At 36.3% G+C, this 26,511-nt stretch overlaps 1 protein-coding gene across 2 annotated transcripts in view; it reads left to right on the forward strand.

Moving 5' to 3' along the window:
* The window catches only part of LOC104146880 (A disintegrin and metalloproteinase with thrombospondin motifs 6), a 165,207-nt gene that overhangs the window by 41,969 nt on the left and 96,727 nt on the right, over nucleotides 1–26,511 (forward strand). For both annotated transcript variants that reach the window (XM_009679158.2, XM_068927517.1), the window contains one exon: nucleotides 25,428–25,471. In XM_009679158.2, coding sequence (XP_009677453.1) covers nucleotides 25,428–25,471 — 44 coding nt within the window. The remainder of the gene's footprint in view (nucleotides 1–25,427; nucleotides 25,472–26,511) is intronic.

Raw genomic sequence — 26,511 nt, forward strand, 5'->3', positions numbered from 1 at the left:
TTTATTTTATCTATTTACTGAAGTAGTAATTTTAGTGTGTTGATCAATTTTTTTTTAAGAATGAGGTAATTCTGAGAGTAATTCTAAGCAAAAAATCAAGATATACCCATGCTTTTCAGAAAAGACATTGGCAAGGCTGTTGAAGGTTCATTTCTAGTAACTTTGACTAAATTTCAGATGTATATTATTCACTGTGCAAATGTATAAAGAGCACAGCAGCAGTTGTTTCACAAATATCCAGAGCTAATCATGTGAGTTATACAATTTAATTTAAAGAAGCTGGAATCTAAATAACTAACATTCTTATCTATTTGGCAAAGAGTGAAATACAGAACACGTTGGGTTATATACTTCCCTTTGAATGCTGTACAGATTTCTGGAAATAGTTCTTTCTTCTGGAACGTATGTTTTCTTGCTTTGCAGGGTTGATTATCAAAGGTCAATTAAATTAATGATCTCTTCAGTAATAAATGTTTTTCATTTTTCTTTTTTCATTAAGTATTGTTTCCTTCAACATAGCTAAGCTCATATTCAAGAATCTTTATTAAAAAAAAAAATGGAGTAAAAGCCTACATTTCCAAATGTAGATGTGTAATTTTGAATATCTTAACATTCTGATGTCCTAGCTGTGAGGCATTTTTAAAGAGGCAGGTTATTCAGAAAGCGACATCTTCCCTTTGGAAACTGAAATGCATAAGAAATTACTTGAAAATGGAGGCATCAAAATCATGAGCCTTTCAAAAATATCTTAGATGTAAGTATTCATTTGACTGAAACACTAGCTCATTTGTTCAGAAACATAAAATGACTATCGTGTTATATAAATTTCAGTAACATTTTAAAATAAAAAAGTAGCTTCAGATTTTTAAAGGGTGTGGAAGTCCTTTAGATATCACTTAAAAATTGCTGTTCTGTTTCAAGACAAATGTGTGATGTTAGTTTTATTATTATAAAGTTGTTGACTCAGTAGGTGGCACTCTTCCCTCTGAGTCACCAAGGTGCCTAGGTCATCTGTGTTTGTGGTGTCCTTTTTAAAGTACAATGTAGAATAGATCCTGTTTTTGCTCATTTAAATTGAGAACATGAGTTGTGATATTATGGCAAAATGTCTCTTGAAGCATTACTTTCTTTGTCTCAATTTTGGCTATTACTGCTTCTGGATAACACTTTTTACTCTGAGGTATTTGTTAGTGTCAAAATACGCACGCTTTCAGAGGATCTGTTTAAATGCTATAATCTATATTTCATGTTCCTTGTTCTTGATTTTTACTATTGATAATTCTATGACAAATCTTGTTGAATGACTATCCCCTATTAGCTATTCCTAGCTTCACTGGAGTTTGGCTTGTAATTAGTAACACACACATGTGCGTGCACATGCACACTTTCCACCTAACATTTGACAGTCGCAAACTATACTGAAGGCTACAAATTACCAGGACCTGATTCTCAAACCTTTACTCACGTAAATAAGTCTTCTAACATCCACAGAATTATTTTCATGTTAAGGTGAAAATTACCCGTGTAAGGCTTGTGCATCAGTTAACTTTGAGTAAATTTTAATGAGGCTTTGCATAATTGCATGAATACTTTGTGTCCATAGTATTAAAATAGGATCTCTTATCATGGCTTCTGAGCTGCTTTAAGGTCTGGTTCTGCAGCTAAAGACATAAATGAAACGCACTAGTAAACCACCTTAACTGTTAAGCATATACTTAGCCTTTAAATACATGTTCTGAAAATGTTTAATGTAGAAATTCATATGAAAAATGGATTTTACTGCCAACATACTTGGGTCTTATAAAATTATAATCTTATAATTTTGACTCTTAGTACCTTTCACCGTGCCGTGCTGTGGATGTCTGCCCATGTCCTCTGAACCCATGGCACCAAAAGAAAGTGGGCTTAACTAATTCTTTCATTATTCTTACAACTTATGGCAGAGACCCAGAGCTTTTGTATGATCCAATGTAGGGTACATGGATACCATGTACCTCTTGTTTTAGCCTTTTAGAATGCAGATTAGGGTAGTCTAGGGCTTTCTGATTTTATGCAACCTGGGCATTTAAAAGCCAAAGCACACAATCTCCGTATCTTCTCTACAGTTTCCATAGTAAGAGAACTTGGCTAGTTATGGATGGAAATAAATATCAGGGTTTGAAATCCACCGTTCTTGTAATGCATCCCGTTCTCTGTAGTTGTATGGATTTGAAGTGGCATCGCTATACACATCTTAGGTGGTGTTTTCTTTTTTCAAGGAGATGGCAAAAATAGGGAAGCCTATCTTAAGCTTCTTCTAGCATTCAATGAGAGCTTCCCCATAGCAGGAAAAACATGCTAGCTTATGCTGAACAGGCATCTTGTGCTATTCCTCCTAGGATTGGCTTACTCTTTAAGGAAGTAATATTATTCAGAGAATGAATGTAAATTTATATCCTTCTAGAGATGTGGTAAAACGAGAAGATAAATACTCCGCAGCTTCCCAGACAAAGGGCAATTTACAGCTCTCGGGTGTCCCTGTGATGTGTTGTTGCACTGTGGTTCTGATACTTGTGATACACTCTCAAGCAGCATCCCATAGCTGTTTTAGTACAAACAGAAAATGCTCCCAACAGCATGGTGATATGCAATTGGTACAAACATGGGTCTTTGAAAACTTACTGCTAGTCTGCAGTCTGAGTCTCTGTCCGTGTGGTATGCAACTTGTTAGGCAGATGTGCTGTGGTGTAGATGGTCAGTGAAGGGAAAAGGTGCTTCTACACGTGCACTTACTAGCGTGTTTTTCAGTTAATGGGAGATCATCATGCCATTTTTTTTCCTGTAGTTTACCATTGAAAGCTCTTGTATTACTCTTCAGAACACAGTTTCTGTTCAGAACTATTCTCTGCGGCTGAAGTGTGAGGTCTACCATTAATCTATACCCAGTTAGAAGATGATGTGTCAATAAAACAAAACTCATCAAGGTGACTGGCATTTTTTTGGCCAGACTATACAAGCATATTAACAATCTTTGATAAGAGTCTTTTATCAGTTTTGAAGGTCTATTTAAATGGCATGGCACAGCCATGGGGTGTTATGAAAGAGCTTGCATTGACATTGCACGTACTGAGACTTTTCCTGTGAAATCAATGGAAGACTTTTCCTGTGAAATCAATGGAAGACTTTTCCTGTGAAATCAATGGAAGACTTTTCCTGTGAAATCAATGGAAGACTTTTCCTGTGAAATCAATGGAAGACTTTTCCTGTGAAATCAATGGAAGACTTTTCCTGTGAAATCAATGGAAGACTTTTCCTGTGAAATCAATGGAAGACTTTTCCTGTGAAATCAATGGAAGACTTTTCCTGTGAAATCAATGGAAGACTTTTCCTGTGAAATCAATGGAAGACTTTTCCTGTGAAATCAATGGAAGACTTTTCCTGTGAAATCAATGGAAGACTTTTCCTGTGAAATCAATGGAAGACTTTTCCTGTGAAATCAATGGAAGACTTTTCCTGTGAAATCAATGGAAGACTTTTCCTGTGAAATCAATGGAAGACTTTTCCTGTGAAATCAATGGAAGACTTTTCCTGTGAAATCAATGGAAGACTTTTCCTGTGAAATCAATGGAAGACTTTTCCTGTGAAATCAATGGAAGACTTTTCCTGTGAAATCAATGGAAGACTTTTCCTGTGAAATCAATGGAAGACTTTTCCTGTGAAATCAATGGAAGACTTTTCCTGTGAAATCAATGGAAGACTTTTCCTGTGAAATCAATGGAAGACTTTTCCTGTGAAATCAATGGAAGACTTTTCCTGTGAAATCAATGGAAGACTTTTCCTGTGAAATCAATGGAAGACTTTTCCTGTGAAATCAATGGAAGACTTTTCCTGTGAAATCAATGGAAGACTTTTCCTGTGAAATCAATGGAAGACTTTTCCTGTGAAATCAATGGAAGACTTTTCCTGTGAAATCAATGGAAGACTTTTCCTGTGAAATCAATGGAAGACTTTTCCTGTGAAATCAATGGAAGACTTTTCCTGTGAAATCAATGGAAGACTTTTCCTGTGAAATCAATGGAAGACTTTTCCTGTGAAATCAATGGAAGACTTTTCCTGTGAAATCAATGGAAGACTTTTCCTGTGAAATCAATGGAAGACTTTTCCTGTGAAATCAATGGAAGACTTTTCCTGTGAAATCAATGGAAGACTTTTCCTGTGAAATCAATGGAAGACTTTTCCTGTGAAATCAATGGAAGACTTTTCCTGTGAAATCAATGGAAGACTTTTCCTGTGAAATCAATGGAAGACTTTTCCTGTGAAATCAATGGAAGACTTTTCCTGTGAAATCAATGGAAGACTTTTCCTGTGAAATCAATGGAAGACTTTTCCTGTGAAATCAATGGAAGACTTTTCCTGTGAAATCAATGGAAGACTTTTCCTGTGAAATCAATGGAAGACTTTTCCTGTGAAATCAATGGAAGACTTTTCCTGTGAAATCAATGGAAGACTTTTCCTGTGAAATCAATGGAAGACTTTTCCTGTGAAATCAATGGAAGACTTTTCCTGTGAAATCAATGGAAGACTTTTCCTGTGAAATCAATGGAAGACTTTTCCTGTGAAATCAATGGAAGACTTTTCCTGTGAAATCAATGGAAGACTTTTCCTGTGAAATCAATGGAAGACTTTTCCTGTGAAATCAATGGAAGACTTTTCCTGTGAAATCAATGGAAGACTTTTCCTGTGAAATCAATGGAAGACTTTTCCTGTGAAATCAATGGAAGACTTTTCCTGTGAAATCAATGGAAGACTTTTCCTGTGAAATCAATGGAAGACTTTTCCTGTGAAATCAATGGAAGACTTTTCCTGTGAAATCAATGGAAGACTTTTCCTGTGAAATCAATGGAAGACTTTTCCTGTGAAATCAATGGAAGACTTTTCCTGTGAAATCAATGGAAGACTTTTCCTGTGAAATCAATGGAAGACTTTTCCTGTGAAATCAATGGAAGACTTTTCCTGTGAAATCAATGGAAGACTTTTCCTGTGAAATCAATGGAAGACTTTTCCTGTGAAATCAATGGAAGACTTTTCCTGTGAAATCAATGGAAGACTTTTCCTGTGAAATCAATGGAAGACTTTTCCTGTGAAATCAATGGAAGACTTCTTCTATCTGAATAACAGGTTAAATTATGAATACTTAAAAAAAAAAAAAAAAAAATCTTACATTGTTCCATTTACCAAATAATTCTTTGATTTGCTTCCTGTTTTTAATTATCCAAGAAAGCAGAAGATCAGGAAGTGTTTGCAAAAAATTGAGATAACTTCTGGTCTATTCTTATTAAAAATAAACATTGACAGTAAGATTTTTCTGTATTGCAGTGAGATGTAATTCTGGTAGTCTGGAGTTTTTGTAACCACTAACTAGTTGTATTCAGCAATGAAAGAACTTTGATAATTGTTGTTCCTAAAAAATATTTTAGCTATTAAAATGTCATAACGTCAGTGAGCTCTTTTAGTAATGGTTTAGATTCTACATAATGATAAGACTACCTGAAGTGCCAACTCAGGAGATTTAGGCCTTGGATAGAGAATGCGTTTTTTTTCATGTGTTTTATTGCTAAGTTTTTTTCCAAAGTTGAGGTGTAGTTTTCAAGTGGCTTACAGTTAACATGTTTTGGTGTTTTAAAAGCATGCACAAACTGTTACAAAGAGTATCCCTAATGGCAGGCAAATATAGGCTTCTATATAATAATTTAGACACATGAGCAACTTGCTGCAAGGTACTATGAAGATACTGCAAGTTAGTTTAGTCCTCTGTTGTTATAGACTAAGGTAACTCAAATTACCTTTCATATTTCATTAGCCCAGAGTTTCAGTTACCATTTTTGGGGAAAAAGATACTTTATTGACTGAACTGGAAAGATAGAGGCTGCCAAAATCCCTTCTTCCTACTTGCGCCCCCCCCCCCCCCCAAAATCCAGTACTGATGGGTGTTGAATCTATATGTTTGTAATATTATCTTGAAAGCATCAAGTGCTAATTGTAAAATGGTATTTAGTTATTTCTGTAAATTTTGTTGAGGTTTTGTTCTGAAAGCTGTGGAACTCAGTATTATAGAGCTGGTTGTATTCAGCCTTGAAACGAGTGCGATGCCTATACAGACCTTTTAAGAAGATGGCTCTTTGGATAGCACTGAGACTGCGTTTGGATAGTCTTCACACCACTTAAGCCAAACCCATGGCAAATCTCTCATTTATTACTCTCAGCAGCTTGAAAAAGGGAGTGCTAAGTGATTGGATAAATAGGGAAAAAGAGGTACAGGCAGTTCTTTAGCTTGCCCATTAATTTAGCTCTAATGAAAGGTATTTGCTTACAAGTAATTTTAGGACATTTAGTCCTGTTTAAAAATTGCACGATCATAAGTAATACTGACAAATACTCACTGTCCAGATTCTTTTAGAAGAAAGGTCTACTCTGTTAGCTCTTTCAACCACCTGCCAAACTGAAGTGAGATATATTGCGCACTTCTGAACAATATATTTGGAAACACTGAAGAGCAAGGAATTGTACTCCAAGCACTAGAAAAAACAAGGAATTTATTTCAGACGTGTGAAGTGCAATCTGCTAATCCCTGAAAGTGTTTATGGGTTTTTGGCCAAGATTGTTTTTGAAAGTGTTCCGTTTTAGTCATATTTTCCTTTAGGCATTGGCTAACATAGAGTTAATTATTTAGTAGTTTAAAAAAAAAAAGTAGCAAACAATAGCTATAGCAAGAGATCCAACTGCTCAGGAGGATGTGATGTTTTGCAAATCTGTATCTGCTTATATCTTGAGTCAGTTACGTGGATTGTTTGACAATCCACAATATATTTTTCCTGTGCCTGACCTTTTTTAAAAGGGGATCCTAAATAGTAGGGTACTATCCTAGAGGTGGCAACTTTTCTGAAATGCATGACTCTTATTTGTAGCCTTTGCTCTGAATTTGGAATCTCTCTCTGGCTAATTGGAAGGAAACTCTGTTCCTTAAGTTCCTTTAAATAGCTCTTGACCTTAATATATGTTTATGTGTAGTACTGTGTTTACATTTTAATTAACTGAAAAGTAATTACTGACTTCAGATTTTTTGCTTTAGTTATCTTTTTATTTTAGTTTTTAGACTGAGTTAATTTGAGCAAAGGTTAGAATTTGATTTAAATATTTACGAACAATTATCAGTGGTTTTTAGTTATTGAATAACACTAGCCATAACATTAATAGAAACATTTACTAAATCAACAAATATAAAGGTTAATACACTTAAGACAAATGAAATAGTATTTTCTCCATGTTATCCAACCTTTTTCCAAGCATACTTACTTTATTACTTGAGAAATGCAGACTTCCATATAGGGCCTTATTTGTGCATAATTTGGGTGAAAATTCATTTAAATGGTTAGATTCACTAAGTCTGATCTACATAATGCAGTGAGATAATTTTATGATTAAAACCAATGAAATTCTATTTTTCAGCCACAATGAAATGTAGAAGTATTTTATTGGACGTTATATCTTCTTGTTTGTAGATCTTATGGTCAATAGTTGTATTGATTTATAGTGGTATAAATGCATTAATTGCCAAAACTTACTGAGCTATTAAAAATAAGGCTTGCTTAATCTTTCTTTAAATTTGAAGAAGAAAATCTTTCTTTAAATTTGAAGAACAACTTTTTGGATGTCTTTTGAACTTTTACAGTTAGTGTTTCAGCCAGTCCTGTCAGTGTTGCAGAAGGGGGATGAGTTTTGCAGTACGACTTCAGAAGCTTTAAAATTTTAACAATCAACTAATTGAATAGTATGGTTCAAGAGGTTTAATGTGTAGTTGTTAACACAGATAGGGCTATTCCAGCTTAGAGTGGCATGGAGGAAGGTATGCCTCTTTTTTCCCCTGTTTTCTATACTGATAAAACATTTGGACTACAATAACTGTATGGCTATAATGAATCTTCCATTTTGGGTATATGTTTTACTTTTCACTGAATATTCTGAAGAGTTTTGTTAAAATATTTCTGCTATTCCATGCTTATTAAATAAGCTCTGCTGAAAATTTCAGATGGTGTCTGCTGAGGATCTGTGGGATAATTCAGGTTGGAAGGAATCTCTAGAGGTCTTCAGCCCAATGCCCTCCTCCAAAAGCAGGGTCACCAAGGAAGTCAGACCAGGTTCCTCAGAGCTTTATTCAGTCAAGTCTTGGAAACCGACAGAGATGGAGACCCCACAGCCTCTGTGGGCAATCTGCTTCATTGCTTGACTGTCTTCATGGGGAAAAAAGTTCTTCTTGGTAGCCAGTCAGAATATTTTGCTTAGCATTTAAAAATTTTTTAAACTTACGGAAATAATTATCTTAATAGTCTCATGCTAATATTCAGTATGTGATAAAAATCAAAAACTTGTAAGCTCAGGAGTAGTCAGTCCTGGAAAAAAAAAGCGTTATTCTTCTGTAGCATCTGATGTAGAGGAAACCAAACCAGTTTTGGAAAACAGAACTGCGAGTCCTTTTTAAGAAAGAGAAATGCCTAGTGGGTTTATTTTAAGTGCTGAAGTGGTATTTATTTTCATACTTTAAAGTAGATAGATTAGCTTTGAAAGACTAGCGTATAAAATTAGAACTTGAATAGTGTATAAATGCTAATAGCTTATGGGATCAGTAGGGAATTCCTTTTAAAAAATCAGGTAACTTAAGTATGGAGTTAATAGCCTAATTTAAAGAATCCTTTATACTTTCCAAGGATTTAGCTGTGCAATTACCATTTCTCTAGGCAAATACTTGCCAAATTATTACTGAGCTGGAAGAGACTGTATTAAAAGGTGGGGTCCCTGTTCTAACTGTAGCAAAAACAGGCATAGAGATTTTAAAAAACCAAAACCCTCAGAAGTGGGGGAAGGACAAGTTTTGCGAATCTCTTCTGCTGACTGCACTTCCTTGAGGAAGAACTCTGAGCTGTGTTGCTGACCTCCCACAGCTTAACAAATGGATGAAGAAAATGAGTGGTGAGAGACGGATTTTAGGCTTTACCCTTGTGCCACTTTCTTGGGTAGTTTCTCTGCTTAGTTGAAAGAGTCGGCGTTTCCACGTTCTTTCTATGCAAACCATGTCAGCGTTGCCTCTGACTGCCAATGGTGGATTACTAGTGCTTGTACCGTATACTACTACTAAGAAAGAATCTAACTTGGAACCAGTGGAGAGGCTTTTGATAAAGGGCAGAAAGAAATGAATCACCCCTTTTTCTGAAAGCTGTCTAGTGGAGAGAAGATACGTTGCTGAAACTGTTATCTTGGACCAGTAGAGTTTGAAGACTACTGGGGTAAAAGCTCACACATTATCTCCACAGAGATGATTGAAATGATTCTCCGTGTGCATGATAGTTAAGTGTCTAGCAAGGTTAAATGCTTGGCCACATTTGAGCTTTTGTGTTTGACTTTGGCAACCTCTAGTCCTTGATTACAGAATTTTACTGTTCCTGATATATTAGAGCAACTATACTGTTGTTAGAAGTTTGCAGAAGAAACACCTACCTATGTAAGCAGGGCTATCCTTCTCCTGCAATTTAAACAGGAATCCTGTTAGCAGTCTCCGGAGAACTGCTTATTAGGCAGAAGAAGTGGGAGTAATTATTATGGGGAGTCATTCACAAAGGAATCAGACAAGTGCATCCACTTGCAAGACACATGACTGTCATAATGCAGCCTGTTTTCTTTCCCAGCTAATACTATCTCTTCTGGGATTCTTTATGGGCAGAAGTACTGACAAAATAATTAGGCTTGCTCCACCCTTTTGTTCTTTCACATATGGGGAACTAGACATAGATGCGTGCAGGCACAGACTCAGTAGACACTGTTGGCTAATCCCAGTTTGCATACATGTGAATAACATGATTCTGAAGAGCCACTGTTGTTGTAAGGTAAGTAACCGTTCTCATGGTATTCAGCCATTTATTCACAGCAGTTGGTTGCAGCTGTCATTAAAAAGATTATTCTTTTTTTTGATAAATAGGCTAGACAGAATATGTATGCCACACAGACATTTTTTTTGTCTTGCACAGAGCAAATATTTTTTGTTTCTTGTTATGTACTGGTTATTAAGAAGATGATGAAACCAAGATTTACATGGACATTTTAGATTAGAAGCATGGGTTCCACTCTTAGATTTGTACAGACTTAAAAGTCAGTCCAAGGTGCAGGTATTTTCTTTATCAGGACATAAAGACAACAAATTATATTTCCTTTCATCTTAATACATAGCAAGACCTACAGTAGATGAGCTGGGTAGATGAGCTCTTGCAAAGCTGGGCAAGGTCTTGGTTATGTTATTTCTCCTTTAGACTTGTTCTCTGTTCACCTCTTTAAACTTTGTCACAACAGTCACTGCTTCTGCCTCCCATCTCATTCTGTCCCTCTGTGTTTCTCTTCTCAATTCACAGGCAGTCTACAGAAGTCATTAGCTTCAAAATTTGTTGGTCTTAGAACACCACAGCGTATTTAGTGCACTTTGTGCATATGACCAGGAGAACTACCACAGGCACTCAACTCTTGATTGTCTTTGTATTGTTTTTAAGCAGTGGCAATTGAATTAGTTGCTGTATGATTTCTTGAAGATAAAGCTTTTATTATAATTGTAACACACACTTAAACAGAGATAAAAACAAAATTTGTATAACTCAATTTGTTTTGAGTTTGCTTTTGAAAGAAAAAAATTGGCTTAGATACTAGTCAAGGTTAAAATCATTTGAATGGAGTGATTGTCTATCTTTTTGACCTTTTTGGGGGGGGAAAAAAAAAGTCAGCAAATAGAATTCATTCCAGTGACTGAAAAAGTTTTTAGTTACCATGTTAAGCTACTGAAATATAGCTGTCTATATAAATAAAACTCTATGGTTACTCCAAGTACCTTGTGTGATTGTTTAACTGGACCCAAGCTCAGGGCATATTGTTCTCATCATACTCAGGAAAAATAAGTTTGACATTACGTCTTAGTTTCAATCCTTTATTCAGAACTTTGTGTAAAAAGATCAACTGGAAGTAACAGAAAAATCTACTGCTTGTCCTTTTCCCTGGTGTTTTTTTTTTTTCTCCATTAGCACTGGCACCAAGCAGTTACAAAAATCCAAGATAATAGTATAATAGCATGTTTTCACTGAGAAGATTTTGTGAGCTGTATCTAAAATAGGTGGTAAAAATCCAATTGAACTTCTTGATACGTCTCATTGCTTAACTCACAAAGTTAAAAAATAAAATTGCTGGCTAATGAACAGAATCAGCAATCTTTAACATGCTTTTGCAGGGATGTTATCTCCTGCTATTTAAACTTTATTGCAAATTTTCTTGCAACAGCTTCCAATTAGCATCAGTCTTTCATTGATTAAATATATCTGTAGTTAAATGAAGTCACAGTGAGAGAGTCCCATGTTACAACTGGTAAACAAAATCCATAAAATATTTCCCTACTGAAAACACCATATAATGAGAGGCAAAATTCTAGGAATATATTGACTTAAAAGAGAAAGTCAGGAAAACATATTTTAATAAGATTTTTGTTTTAGAAAATATTGTAATGCTTTATTTAAAAATAATTTTGTTTAAAGAATTGTATATTTATATAACACAGTTTTGGTGTTAAAAGAAATTGATTCAACCTATGTAAAATGCTTTGAGATCACTGGGAAAATTCAGAGTGGACTTTCATTGAAATAAAACAATTTCAATAAAATAGCCTTTTTTAAGAAATGGAAATTCTAGTTCTCACATTTCCCTGCTTTCACATCTCTGCAGGTGTAATCTTTCATATAAAACAAAGCGTCCTGAACTGACCGTTATTTCTCAGCAAATAGATCTTGGTGGCTACAATCAGCTCCATGTTCTGCAAACTGTTTAAAAAAAAAAAAAGCAAATTAAGTATTAGTAATTATTAGGAAAGGAATAAAGAACCTCATTATGCCACTGAGTAAATGGATATGCCTACCTCTTGAATACTTTGTTGTAGAAAAATTGGAAAAGGTTCAGGGAAGAGGAAAAAAGAGGGGTCAAAAGTATGGAGCCTTGTTTGCAAGGACTGACAAGGAGAGAACTCTTTTACTTGGAAGAGTCAAATTTAGGAAGGGTGTAATGTCTACAGAGTTATGGACAGTATGAAGGGCATGAATAAAGAACAATTGTTTGCTGTCCCTGTCAGTTCAAGAACTAGGGATGATCACATTAACCTAGCAAAAGAGAGGTGGAGCACAAGGAGAAGGCAGCAGTCCTTTATGTGAGGATTAGTAGATGTTGAAACTACTTCCAAGTTACTTTGTGGAAGTCAGACATTTGCATGGGTTGAGAGGTTGGCTGGGCAAGTTCACAGAATAAGAATCTATTGATAGTTACTAAATACCTGGAGGCACATCTGTCTCAAAGAATCCGGGCTGAAAATTACTGAAGCTGGGAGAGTGTGTGTGCAACTGCCACTTTATGCTTGCACTCTTAGGCATTGTCTTAAGGTATCCTGAAGGCAGGGTACTGGGATGAGGGAACTTTTGGTCTGGCCCAGTGTTGTAATTCTTATGTTCTTGTGTTTGTACCGAGTTTGATTCGTCTTCCTAATGGGCTGCTACTCTTTACGAACCACCGTTAGCACTGAGGCTTCTATCTCGCATAATTAAGGCATGTTAGCACTATGAAAATGAGACTAGACAACTATGGTAATTTCATGTGTAGGGGATGCTTATGTATTGCAGACAAAAAAAGCCTGCCTAAGTGCTTGTGTTTTTTGAAAGCCAGTGGGACTTCAGCTCCAAGCCTTTTAAGCTCTTTTGAAGACTTGCTGTAGAAATTTCGATGAAAGCCAAAGAGCTTCCAGCAAACTTAGCTGTGGGTGTTATAGACCCTTCCTCCCGTCTCTGTGCGTTTCTCACTCTGGTCTGGACAAAGTACTAGCATTTGCTGGACTGTTTGCTCAGCAATTCCAGTATCTTATTCACTTTTTTGTTGTGTTATATTTCTGCTGCCTGAATTTACTGAAATAGCTGAATTTGAGGTATTATGGGCAGGTAGTTGGGAAAGAGGTTGGGAATTCATTGCTAGGAGTCAAAGGGTAGGTAGAACTGTTGCAACTAATGGATCATTTGGGGCTACCATGCAACTTTCAGTTGCCTAAATCACTTTCAGGTATGTGCTTCTAAGTTACGTAAGCATCTCTGGAGACTTTTTTCTACTTGTGTTGGAGTTAATGGCTTTAGGACCTAAATATTAGCTAATATAAGTTAGTATAAAATGATGATTTTTTTGTCTGTATGCATTTTACACCTAGACATTTTTGCTGATTTTTTTTTTATAATGTACTTTCATGTCAATATCTACCTAAAGAGCATTTGCAATACGAAAAAAAAGGTGAATGTATTGCTTTAAAAAAAAAAAAAAACCCTAAAGGTTATGGAAGATAAAATTGCAAAAACATGATAAAAATGTACATAATGTGCATACATTATAGGATTACATTCATAACACACATTAAATCTTCTAATTGTGTAATTCTGAGCCTAATCCTACACTCTGGAATTCATTAATGTGGCTTTTGAGTTTGGGAATTTTTTCTAGATAAGTATTGCAGAATGAGACTCTTAAGCAGACCCTTAAGTAGGAATACTTGCAAATACCGTTCACTCTGAGTAAGGGCAGATAAACCGAACGTTTGTGAACAAAGACCTATGTCTGATATTCCCAGAGAATTGTCAATAATCATTTGCAATTTGTTGAAGGTTAGAAAGGGAAGAAAGGCCATATCCCCAAGAAAACTCGTAAATGTATTTGCAGTCTGTTACTGCTCTAATTTATCTCATTTATTTTTGTACAACAGAGCTGAAACTTGGCTAGTAGTCACAGCTGCTAACTGTTTCCCTCCCGCCAGAGATCCAGACTAGTTGCTTCCTATAAATGGTTTAGTGTAATATTTTCTGCTTTGTGACAGGATGTCCCCAGCCACGCCTATATAGCTGATCTTGCTAGTTGTCTTTTTCCCCAGACTTTTTTACGTTAGAACACTCCAAAGAGCATTGCCCTACAAATTGATTGAATGATTCTGACCGTCCCTTGAACAAAGGCTTTATGCATTAGTTGCCAAATTTTCCCCAAATGCACTGATAGGAAATGTGTCAGCAGTGTACTTGGAGTAGACATGCAAACATTTCTGTTCTTTTCTGTTCTTCAGGCTAGCTTTAAGCTAGATCACATCCATGCAGCTCCTTCCAAATTTTTGCTAGGTACTGAGAATACAGTAAAACTGTGGAAACCATTTCTGAGGGACAGAATGCAACAAGTTAAATGTTATCTATGTTCTGGTGATAGTGTAAATCCAGAACCTCTCTGTGGTCTCTGAACAGTTATGAAGTAATGATTGTCACATATGTGGATAGCTCCAAATTTCTGATACGTTCAATATAAATCATTCTACTGTGGATTGGGAGCTATCCCATGGAAAGAAAATGAGAGATGTCATGGAAAGATTTTGAAACACGGCTTGCAGTTTTGCTACCTTTAAAGTCTCTGATTACTTCTGTTGGTTCACAGTCTCCAGCTTGCAAGTTTTGTGCCTTATAATCCTGGCTAATTTTCTGTGTTCAAGTTTACATTATACGATGTTGACTTCCATATAGGATTTATTCAAAGATGTACATTTTTTAATGCCTGACTTTGTTAAAAGTACCTGATAAAGGAGTCTCAGTGTCGAAGGGGACCTAAAGCTTAATTAGGCTTAGAATAAACACGCTTTGCAGAAGATGAATGGATCCATCTAAGAATGGAATAAACCAGCAAGAAGGCCTGGAGCTACTTCTGAATAATGGCTTATGCTATCTGTACTGCTACCAGTGAAGTGGTTTTAATATACTGAAGACATACACAAACCTCTTTAAAATAGCTAGCTTGGGTGCCAATAGTTTAAGTGCAGAAGCATAGAACTCAGTGCAGAGTGAAAATGGAAAGACACAAGATGGATCTTCAGGTAGCTAGCCCAGGCTGAGCCCATTGATGCTGCTGTGATTGCAGTGTTGATAGCTCTCAAAATTATTTTTATAGTAGAACAGACCTACTTGTGGAAGCTAACTGATGGTCGCTTGGGCCGTTGATCAGTCTGGGCCAAGCCAATCCTCTTAAAGCTGTGGAGAGGGAAATGTGGTCATGTTCACTCAAGATCATAAAAGAAAATACGTGGAGGAAGGAGGAATGAGATACAGCAGCAAGGCTGTACCTGCTGGATTCAGAAAAGAGAAAAAGGAAGAAATTACGTCTAGTGACAGACAGATGAAGGCAGAGCAGAGAGTGAAGTGATACTGCCAGTCTAAAACCTGCAAGGGGCAGATTTTGGAACCGCAAGTGCTAGGTTGTTTCTTTAGTACTGGAATTTGCTTATAGAGCTTGTCTCTAGAATGGTTGTAGAGTAAATGTTGTCAAATAAAATAGTTTAATATTTTGCAGAGTGTTCATAAGCCTTCATGTTATGGTGGTTGATCTGATACTTCCCTACTTGGTGGTCATGTATAGTCTGTAGAAAGGTTCTGATTACAAGAAGAGCATATGGAAGGGAAGTATTTTGTCTGTACCAAAGTTTCATGTGATGCTGATATGTCAGTGGACAGCAAGGAAATACATCTGTATTTTCAAGCTACGTGTTTTCAATCCATGAACAAGAACTTTCATAGGAACAAGAATGTAGATGAGTATCACTCCTGAAATAATTAGTAGAATCGGTACTATTTGAATGTCTTTGTTATACCAGGAGAATATTGACGTTGTCCCTGTTAAGCTACTTTAGGTGTCTGTCTTAGATTCTGATCTAGTTAAGTACCTAACAGTTTGTGGCACTCATTATTCTGTACTTTCTGTGCTCTGACTCTCTTCTCATTATCTGATGTTTGCTGTAGCTGGTAAGGACAGCTTGCTGGGTGAGAAACATAGTTTACATTGAAAAAGGAAGATGAGACTAAAAAGAGTTAGGCCTGAGAAAATGACAAACTGTGTATAAATACAGAAAGTCTCAGAAATCTCAGAAAGCAGAAGATGACTAACAATTATTATTTATTTAAAATCAGAAGATTTTAAAGCCAGTCCTCTGATTTTTTGAACTTAAGACCTTTTATTAGTGATTTGAACTGGTGTAACAGGTCTGTGCCAGGTCTCAAGCTGAGAACTACATGGTCTGGGTCTACATCTTGTCTTTAGAACTATTTCTCCTTCTTTATAAACTCATCTATGAAGTCCTCTATTTTCGTCTAACTAATATCTTTCCCAGTAGTTCTACTATATGCTTACCTGACACATAATGATAGTATTGAAGGAAAACCTTGTCGCAGAATGAGAAAGGGCCTGCTCTGTTTATAGAACTATTAACCAATTTATTAACCAGCAACAGTATTCAACAGGTTTCGGGTGTCAGTGTAGGAACTAAGCTACTGCACTGTGGGTTCACCAGAAAAACATATATCCCGATCCCCACTGCTGCACTGAGGCTTGGGAGAGGGCTCTCAACCTCGAGGAGTTTCCTCAGGCAGCGTCCCGACCCAAGGGGAGAGTTCTTCCCCTGCAGACCCGCTGCTTCCCAGGAGAACCTGGCTCAAACTCAGAAAGCCCAGGGCTAGTTTTATACCTTAAGTTGAATTGGGGTATGATCAATGATGTTTCGAGCTGGAAAGATCCTGGTAACAGGTGATGTAACGGCTCTTGAGAACCGTTCTGGACTTTCAACTCTGCACTTTGTTGGTGGGAGGAGGACGTTATGTACCTGCCAGTGAGGATGTACACTGGGAACAGGGGTCATCTAGTCGACTGAATGATCCAGGTCTCACTAGGGTTCAAAGTGCGCTTACCACAAACCTCTCTGTTGATGTATTTTTCGTGAACTTAGTTGAAAAAATGTGTTTTTAAAAACTTTAGGTTTGGGGTGAAGTTTGTGCTGCAAAAAACTGTAAAATCAGCATGTCCAAATCAGCTACATACCTCCGTACTAAATACATTGATGATGCTCTTTGGGACTTTATAGCTTTCCCAAATATGCTCGTAATACCACTGATTGTGGTAAATTTGCAACTGCTATTCTAATGTTACATTGTCAAAATTGATGAAGACAAAAGAGAACATGAAAAGAAGAGGTTGTTTCAGAATAGAATGTTTTACTGTTGTGGGTGCACTTACAATTTAGAAAACGGCAGTATGTAAATGTTTCATCTGTAGTGCAATTGTCTTACGTGTTTGTTTTCAAATAAATCAGGGAATGAGAACTTGTAATGGTAGTATTTTTCTTAGCTGTAACTCATAACTTCATTTATCCACCCAAGTTAAGTATCAGAAGAAAGTCCCATACAGCCAGACTTTGGTTGTCTGTGGCAGTTTTAAAGACATGGAAAACTAATAATAGAAAAAGCTATTTCTGTTGAGTGATGTGTAATATGTATATTACGCTTTTCCTTCCTTGGTTTAAATAGCTCTTTTTGGTTTGAGGTTTTTGAGGAAGAAACCAAATAAGACGTGTACTTTATTTTAAGGCAAAATGCTGTTGTGGTGTACCACTTTCTATAAGGCTAAGCAGATGCTATAGTAAAGCTTTTAGAAAGAAATCAAAAAGTATTGTGTTATAAGGAGTATTGCTGTTCATAAGCTGTGCAAATCAAACAAGCGGCCAGATTTTCGTACAAAAATGTGGTGAACTGCTGAAGAATTATGCTTATTACAAAAACTGAGTAAATCTATAAAGTATTCACTTTATAACTGTTTTCCACACAATTCTCTAGCATTAGCTACATTGCCAGCACTTGTAAATAAACACTTTTTTATCCTAGCAAAGTAGATGTATGCAAAAAATTAAGGTGAAGCTCCAAACTATTCACCATTTTTTCATTTTTTATTTTCTGTAATTTAGACATAGGAGCTGCAATTCTCTGATAGTTTGATGAGCTTTTTGCTCCCTTTAAGAGAAGTCAGAGGTCCTGCTTGGATGCAGCTGTGGTTCAGCTTATAGTTTATAGTTCTAGGTGTTGGAACTAGGTGAACTTACTTTTTAGAATAGTTTTTTGACTGGAAGTTAACACTTACTCAAATATAAGACCTATATGATTAGACCTATATGAGATGCAAAGATAAGTCGAGATGCATAGCTTGAAGAAAGAAGTAAAAAGGTCAAATTCTAATGAAACAAGTTAGGTTTATCATTGGACAGGTGTACATTAAAGGAATAGTCCTTATTTGAACAGTTTATGGTTAAAGCCTATTACAATAAAAAAAAGTGTCAAAAAAAAAAGTAAGATCTGATTTAAAAGAAGTGAAAAATAAAAGCACCTTTTCAGGGATGACATATTTGGAAATGTTCCTCTTAGTAGTAGCTGGCTCTGTTTCCTTTTAGATAGGACAGAACCAATCCTTAGGTTTAATTTTGTTCTGCAGCAACCTTTGCAAGCAAGTTTGGCAGCAAATCTTGTGTTATTTTATATGTACATATACATATGCATACATACAAATATATATGAAGTTTTTGTGCAGCAGTCTTGAACCTATAATAGGCCTTTATGTCCATTAATATCTATGTGTCAGGTTGGTCTCAGATTCATATGCTCTTTGTATTGTTGGTAATTTTTTCCTCAGATGCAATTTGCCATGACTCTAGTCTTTGTTTCTTAAACTCTTTCATTAAGAAATATTCTTTCAAAAGTCTCAACTACTTTTGCCTATATTTACCTCAAATATTACTCAGGCATTTTGGAGAGGTAGCTTTCAGATGATTTTGTAGTAGGCTTATGTGTTTATAAGTCATTTGTATGATCACAGCGTTTCTGAACAGTGTGCGTTTCTAACAAAAGTTTTCATGCCTTCTTCATATTATCATACTTTAGGAAATCTGTGCTCTGGTTGTTAGTGTTGATTACTTAAATTCTTTAAAGTATAGCCATCCACATATATTGATTCACAATGCTAGTATTCATGTGTGTTTCCAGTCCTGTTACAGGCATATGTTAGTGCTAATTTCGTGCAGATAGTTCTTTCTGAAATAATGGACGTTTCACAGCTAGTTATAACAAATCTTTATAGAGACTTTTTTCCTTTAGTGGGCAATTTCAAGTAATCAGAACGGTGAAAAGGGCAATGTTTTCCTTGAATGTATAAATATGGATTATCAAGTGAGAATAGGTAGTTGATTTGGCCTTTGTATCCACTACTGCTAATGAGGACAACTTTTTGAATTGTAATGCGCATGCTTCAAAAAGTTCTAATAAGCCTTAGAGCTCCAAGGAAGGGTACAGAAAGGCTACATTGTATTGGTGTGACACTGACAAAGCTCTGTTTATTCATCTTGTTTAAGATGAGATTAACAAATGACTTGATCATGGAAGAGATCTCTAATGGGGCAGAAGGACTCAACTTTGCTGACAAAGGCGTAAAAAGATCCCAGAGATGAACATCGACATTAACTAATCCAATCTTGAAATAACTGGTCTTTTTTTTTTTTAACTGGTTGAGGGGGAATTAACTAAGTGTTAGAAATATTAGAAGAAAAATAAATTAGGTATTAAGATGCAAACTCTGGCTCACAAGTTCCCTAAGCCACAGAACTGGGAGGTTATATCAGGGGAGGTACCCTATGCTTTCCTATTCCTATTTTTCCTGTAAGCACTCACAAAGGATTTCTGTTGGGGGAAAGATAGATGAACGTTATAACCCAGTGCAGTTGTTTGCAAATTCTTGTGTTGAAAACAGCTTTTAGTGAGAGATTAAATAGCTTTTAATGAACTTCTTTAATCTAGCTTCTAGGATAAATTACTTCCCTTTTTATGGAGAGGATAGGGGGAGATATGACTCAATCATTGTGATGTGTTCTAGCCTTCGAATCCGTGAATTTGTCCCTCCTTTTTTATGGAGGGAACATACTTGCTTTTATGTGAACTTCATAGTTGGACAAATTACAGTTTCAGGGGACAGCTTGCAGGAATTGGGAGAGATTCCTCTTCCCTGCCCTGCAATTTACTGCTAGATGGGAAGGGAGGTCCCTCTTTCCCTAAAGCATCTGGAAGTAAGCATCTTCCCCTAAAGCATCTGGAAGTTACCTGAAAAGATGGATCAGTGCTTATGGTATTTGCAGAGAACCCATCTTTCTTATGTATTTGACTTGTGTCCTTCTCAATCGATAAGGATCTTACCATCAGATAAGCAAAATAAATTTTTCCACAGATCAGTTTTGCTGAGGTTTTGTCACTGAGATGAAAAAGAGAGTCCATAGCTTACATCAGTACTAATAAATTAACTAAACATGGCTATGACTGTTCTCTTGTACTGACAACCACTGGCACAGAATTGCTTGTGTCCACAATATTAAGCTGTCTTCTACAGAACAAGCTGTTTGCAGTTTACCTGTTTGTAATTGTGCCTGGCCAACTTCTGGGCTTTTCCTGGGAATTTTTGAGGTTATTAGTTTGTATGGGACAAATCTGTGTAAGGGACTATTTTAACAATTTGATAATGCAGGTAACAGTATTTCAGCATCCATGAGTGGTCCCTGCCGATGTTTAGCTCAGTAGTATAGGCATAACCTGCATGTATATTTTAACTTGGGCACCCTAGCACTTCTCATCCTTCTGTTGGATACATGGCATGACAGGAGTTACAACCCTTCCAATTCTTGACCATGCCATTGAGTGGGAATAATCTGTCTCTGCAGTTCTCTTCTGGATGACTTTCAGTCAGCCTTGTCAGTGACAGCTGTTAATCCATCATACCTTTCCCACTTGTCTAACGTGGCTCTTAGCAGCCCTGTCCCAAGCCTGTTCCTCATTTGCCTCATCAACTGACTTCTGTTCCATTCAGGGTATGAGTAGACACACAGTGCACAATCTTGCCTCTTACCTCTTTCCACATTCCAGTTTTCCAGCATGGTCCTATTTCAGGCACATATGTTCCCACTTTATCAGGAGGCATATGATCTTCTCTTCCAGCTTGGACAAAGGATTTACTTTGTTGCCTGTAAATGAAGAGGCTGCCATCTCATCCTGCTTTTCTGCAACCTGAGTATCTGCTTTTGTAAATTCAGATTTTATATTGAATCGAAAAGGAAATAAAGTCCCATGTTGCAGTTGATTTGGAGATTTATCTTTTTTTTTGTTTTGTTTTTCTGTGATTCCTGAAGTATTTGCCAAGGTTTTGGCTACAACTCCGACCCGTTGTCACCTTTCTGTTTCATGTGAAATAGAGATCAATCCTACCTAACCTCACTGATTATCTGGATGATTTGTCGTTTCAGGGGTTTCTTGGGTTGAATCTACTATGTGGAAAGTATTGACTTTGTAGTCTTCCACATTTTGGTACTGTTTCTTCTCTAGCAAGAAGCATATTTTCATTGTTGCCATGAAGTTTCTTTCTAGTCTTTCAACTGTGAATTCGTGCAGTTTACTTACCTGAGTGGGAGGGCGTCCACCTGATGGAAGTGATCTGCTCAGCCATCAGTCATTTCTCCAACCTTCAGAAATTTTTTTCTTTGTTTGATGATTTGATAAACAGGAAAGGATCCATGAGACAATTTTCTGTCATGATTGGGAAGCCCATTTGGATGTTTTCCTGACTTAGAACTAGTGCTCTGCAGAAGAACAGTTTCTCTATAGTATTTCAGAGATTCAAGCAAGGTTTTTTTTTTTTTTTTTAATCTTCAAATTTTGCATGTTCTGCTGACAGTGCGGAGCAGTGCCTCCCCTATATAAGCAAACAAGGATGAACAGGGCTCCTTTCTTCTGTGAGGAAGTGGTGAAGCTGTGTATATGCAGTATTGTCATAGCTCTTTACTTCTTGGCAGTTCATCCTCCTTGTATCTCCCTCAAGAGGTCTGTCAGTATGGATCAAGTTGTGGCAGAGCTTTTACTCAAGTGGTTACAGCTCAAGAAAAAATTATTTGTTATCAGGGTCACCAGGAATTGTCACAGGTTTGTCTGAGACTAGACTGAGATTTAGATGTTCTTTAGATGTTCCCAGATGTTCTTCTCTTCCCATTGAGGAATGTATTCTCTACACTATTCCTCTCATTCTTTTACTTCTTAAGGTTCTCTTCAAAAGTGCAGCAGGACAGGATGATGATGTTTCTCCTTGTACTTGCTTGGAGTTCTTGGAAATTTCACTCCCTCTACCTAATTTGAAGCTGTTCTTTTTTTCCCTAGATTTGTTATTCTCAGAGATTAGGTGGCAAGCTTCATCTGCTTTTGAAACTCTCTCTTTATCAGGATGGCTGGATAGTTTTTTTTTTTTTTTTTCCCCCCTCTAATCCAGGTGATTTGTGACAGCAGGAGAAAAGTATTAGTTAAATGGATGCTGTCTTTACTCCTTCACCCAATATTGTGCCTCTCCTGAACCATTCAGATCTTATGTAATGTTAGATAAGTTTACAATCATCACTTGAGTAAAGGGATTTTCAGATGCTTTATAAAGTTTTACTGGCCAAGTAACTGATAGAAATCCCCCCTCTTAAAATGTATATGTGGAATCTTTCTTCAAAAGGGAAAGATTAGCATAGTAACACTCAGATTTTGATATGTACAGTCCACATTTATGTGTATATTCTACCCTGAGTCTCTTTCAGGTATTATTCTTCAGTGAGAGGAGTTGATGTAGACATGCTTCCTCTTTCATACCCTGCACTGAACAGGAAGAAAGAAGGAGCAAGAGAATTCCCTCCAGAGATAATAAAAAGGAAAACTTTATAGTGTCATGTGGCCAGCATGAGAACTCCCACAGTTAAAATGTATATAAGGACTACACTTCTCAGAGATCACGGCATGAGTTACTAGTAAAAAAGCCCTCTCTTTTTTGCTATTTTGTTTAGTTGAGATTTGAAAGTTAGCAGTGTGAAAAAGAGCCAGGTAGAGTGATGGTTGTTTTGGCTTTAAATTCTGTGAAGTTATGAAAAGCCATCTGTTGGGTCTTCATGGTTAAATGGATTCCTTGGTAATTCAGAAAAAGTTGGAGGAAGTGGAGTCAAAAGAAGAAAAGACAAGTTAGACTGATGTGATTAAATCATATAGAGAAGCAGTTGATGGAATTGAGCCATTCAGTACGTGGAAGCGATGGCGAGTTTTGGAACAAATCATGCGCAGAAACCATCCAAATTAGAGGAAAAATGAAAAAATGAGCTTGAAAGCAACAGTAAGCAAAATAAATCCTTTGATGTTGAAAACTTTGAGTTTTTTCGCTTGTTAAACAGAAAAATAAGAGAATGTACGAGTGCTGCTTATGGGTAATTAGCATTGGCTATAAAATTTGAATATTTAATGAAGCCATTATTAGAATGCCATTACTGTTTTGCATATGTTGTTGTAGAAATAGTTAGAGCTTATTGTAAAGCAAAATAGTATTTTCCTTAATTTCATTTAATTATCTAATTTAAATATCATTATCATCTAGGTTTTATTTACCAATGTTAGCCTATGCATAATGAAGAATACTAGCTAACCAGCACAAAAAGGAGGGTACGGTGGTCTTGCTTTTTCAAAACTGTAAGAGAAAGAAGGAATTTAATTCATATAATTCTCTCCTATCACAGTTCCTTATGAAACTGAACTGAATGTGAAGGAGTACCTCCAGATTCATATCTAAATGAGAGTAAGCAGATTCAGGCCATAAAGGCAAAATTACAGCTCCACTGAAGTTAGTAACAGCATTTTCTTTGAGTTCAGTATAACTGGCTTTCTTCTTAAACATACATTTTATCTAAGGGTGTATGACTATAATTTTTTTCCTACTAATATTAAAATACATTAGAAGAATAATACTTAACTGGCTATTGCACAGACTTAGTTTTGATCTCAAAAAAAAGGGAACTTCCCTGAATTCTTTAGTAGATAGTTTTTTTCACTAAAATATGCCTGACCCCGGTCTACTTTCCTTGAGAAAAAATTTTGCATTGTGATCTTCAGTAAGATTTTAAGTTCAGACTGTCCTAAACGCATAAATAATAATTTTGTTTCTTTAAAGATGTAAGGGGCAGGAAGCGTTCTCTCTATCTCTGTCGTCTTATAGCTCTGGGACCTACAGAACCTAGTTATATTCTGACACGTTTTATGTAAGAATGCTGATTCAATTACCTCTCCCTCCCCAAATAGCAAATGAGAAATCAGGGGGTGCGTTACGTGTGTATAGGATGACACAGTTTGAGCCTCCTCAGTGTCATCAGTGCACACAAATGTTTGAGTTCAAAATTGGGACTTAACTCAGCAAACTGTTCCACACTTAGTCCCTTTAAAATCACAGGGATCCCATATGGCTGCAGCAGTCTACATGCACAGAGAATTTAATGGATTTGATCCAAATTTTAGGCTTTGTTATTTTGTCCGTGGATTTGTCTTTCAGACAGAACTTACTCTGTTAGCACTGAAAGGTATGTACCTCATGATCAGGCTTCTAAATGAATCCCTATTTGAAAACAATCATTATATGTTACTTTTAAAACAAGCATCTGGTGGTATGAAATTAGTAAGTATTTGGGTTAAAAATTAAAGCATGAAGGTCATATCTTCCCATCTTTGTTTTCACTCACCATTCAAAATCACGGGAAATAATCTGAAACATATTGCAAGGAAATAATTTTAAATCCTGGAAAATGAAAGACGTTGTAATTCTCATACCACTAGCCATATCATAAGGTTTGCTTATTCAAAAAGTGGAGTTACAATTCATTGACCACTGTACGTACTATTAGCTCTGTAACGGAAAACATTTTAATTCCATGTTCAGCTTGAGATACTTGTATGTTAATTACACAGAGGCTCACTGAGCTTCTGTATTTGAAGGATCACATCCAAAACATGGAAGTTTTCCTTTAAAGGCATTATTAGCTTTTCACAGAAAAGTGTTTTTCATTTTAATTTGTTACGGAGTACTCTCAGGACGCATATAATCGTTGGAAGATAATGAAAAGAGAAATCCAATACCAGTTTGTCAGATTTTTGATGATTTTTGGTGTAATAGTTGAGACTTACAATTTTTATGAGAATGAAAGTTTGAACAGTAGGAGTTAAAATCAATATTGTGTAGTTTATAAATGCTGTGTGAGACTGTAAGAGAATTCCAGTATGTTCAAAAACTGAAAGTTGTTAAACCTGGAATCGGTAGCAGTCTACAGATATGCTGCTGTAACTTCGTAGCAGCATGGTAGAGTGCTTTATGGAGCCGGTGATTACAAAGATCCACTTTAACCATTTTTTTCTTACTGGCAGGTGTCCCACTGGCCTGAGGCCAGCGGCTGTGAGTGTACTGCAGCTTGCGGTTTACACCAGAGTGTAGAAAATGCCGACACCAGCTGGCTGCACATAATTAAGCTGATTGCGGTCTGACAACTTGAACTAAGATACAAATATATGATAAATATACAAAATACCCTACAGATTTGATTCTCTGACATACTTTATCTACTTTTTTATCCTTAACAGATATGATATCTGCACTTACAAAAACAAGCCTTGCGGAACACTGGGTAAGATTATAAAGAGAAATTTCAGCTTATGTTTGCTGTTTGTTTGCTTTCTTTAATTTCAGATATTGATTTATTGGCTGATTAGGTTTTTAACTTTATGCTTTCAAAATTTTGCAGCTCTATAGGCATGGACAATAAAAGGTAATCTAGATGGATTTATGCTTTGATAGATTACTGGAACTTTAAATGAAGTGAGCTGCTGTTGGGCATTTCTTTTCTGGCAGCTGTAATGCTGATAAAACCTAGCAGATGACTCAGACTTACCAAGCAATAATTATAGGAGAGGACTTACTGTGTATTTCCATTTAATCTGTCTCCATGATCTATTAAAAAACACAAATAAAAGACCTCAGGAAAGTTTGAAAAAAAAAAAAAAAACTACAGGAGAAGCAGAAATAGACTTTGAGGTTTACACTGTTGCTCTGTTGTATACAGGGGATGCAGGCTCAGACTGCTTCTTTCACAATCTTAGGGAAAAATAACACAGTGCTATAAATTACAGTAGTAGTGGAATTCTGCAGTGCTGTAGCAGCAGAGAAGCACACCTAGCAACCTCAGGTGTAGGATGGAGAGCTATTGTTCTCTCTAAACCTAAATTTTTCACCAAAAGTTATACTTACTGTAGTATAGTTATTACTTTTAATGGTGCTTTAAATTTATGAAAGAAACATTATTCAGAGACTATTATATGTTTTTTTTTCCAGTTTAGATCCTTTCATAAGCATCTTTCTCAGCAGTAGTTAAAATTGAATTCTAATCCAACTAGTTCAGATTATTAATATTTTTCTCATAATCAGAGCCTATCACTGTACTTGCTTTGTCTGTCCCTCTATTACTGTGTGCTTTGACAGCCGTAACGCATGTTGATTTTTCTACAAGTGGTCCCACTCAAGTCAGGAGGAAACTTGTGGCACAGTGAAGTGATTACATGAGAAATGGTATTAGAATTTTTCCTATTGTAAATATAAGCAGTAGTCACAGCATGTTTTGGTATACTACAGATCCTAACAATTATTTCTAAATTTACTAAATGCTTTACT

Source organism: Struthio camelus, chromosome Z (assembly GCF_040807025.1).
Source record: "Struthio camelus isolate bStrCam1 chromosome Z, bStrCam1.hap1, whole genome shotgun sequence".
Taxonomy (NCBI): Eukaryota; Metazoa; Chordata; class Aves; order Struthioniformes; family Struthionidae; genus Struthio; species Struthio camelus.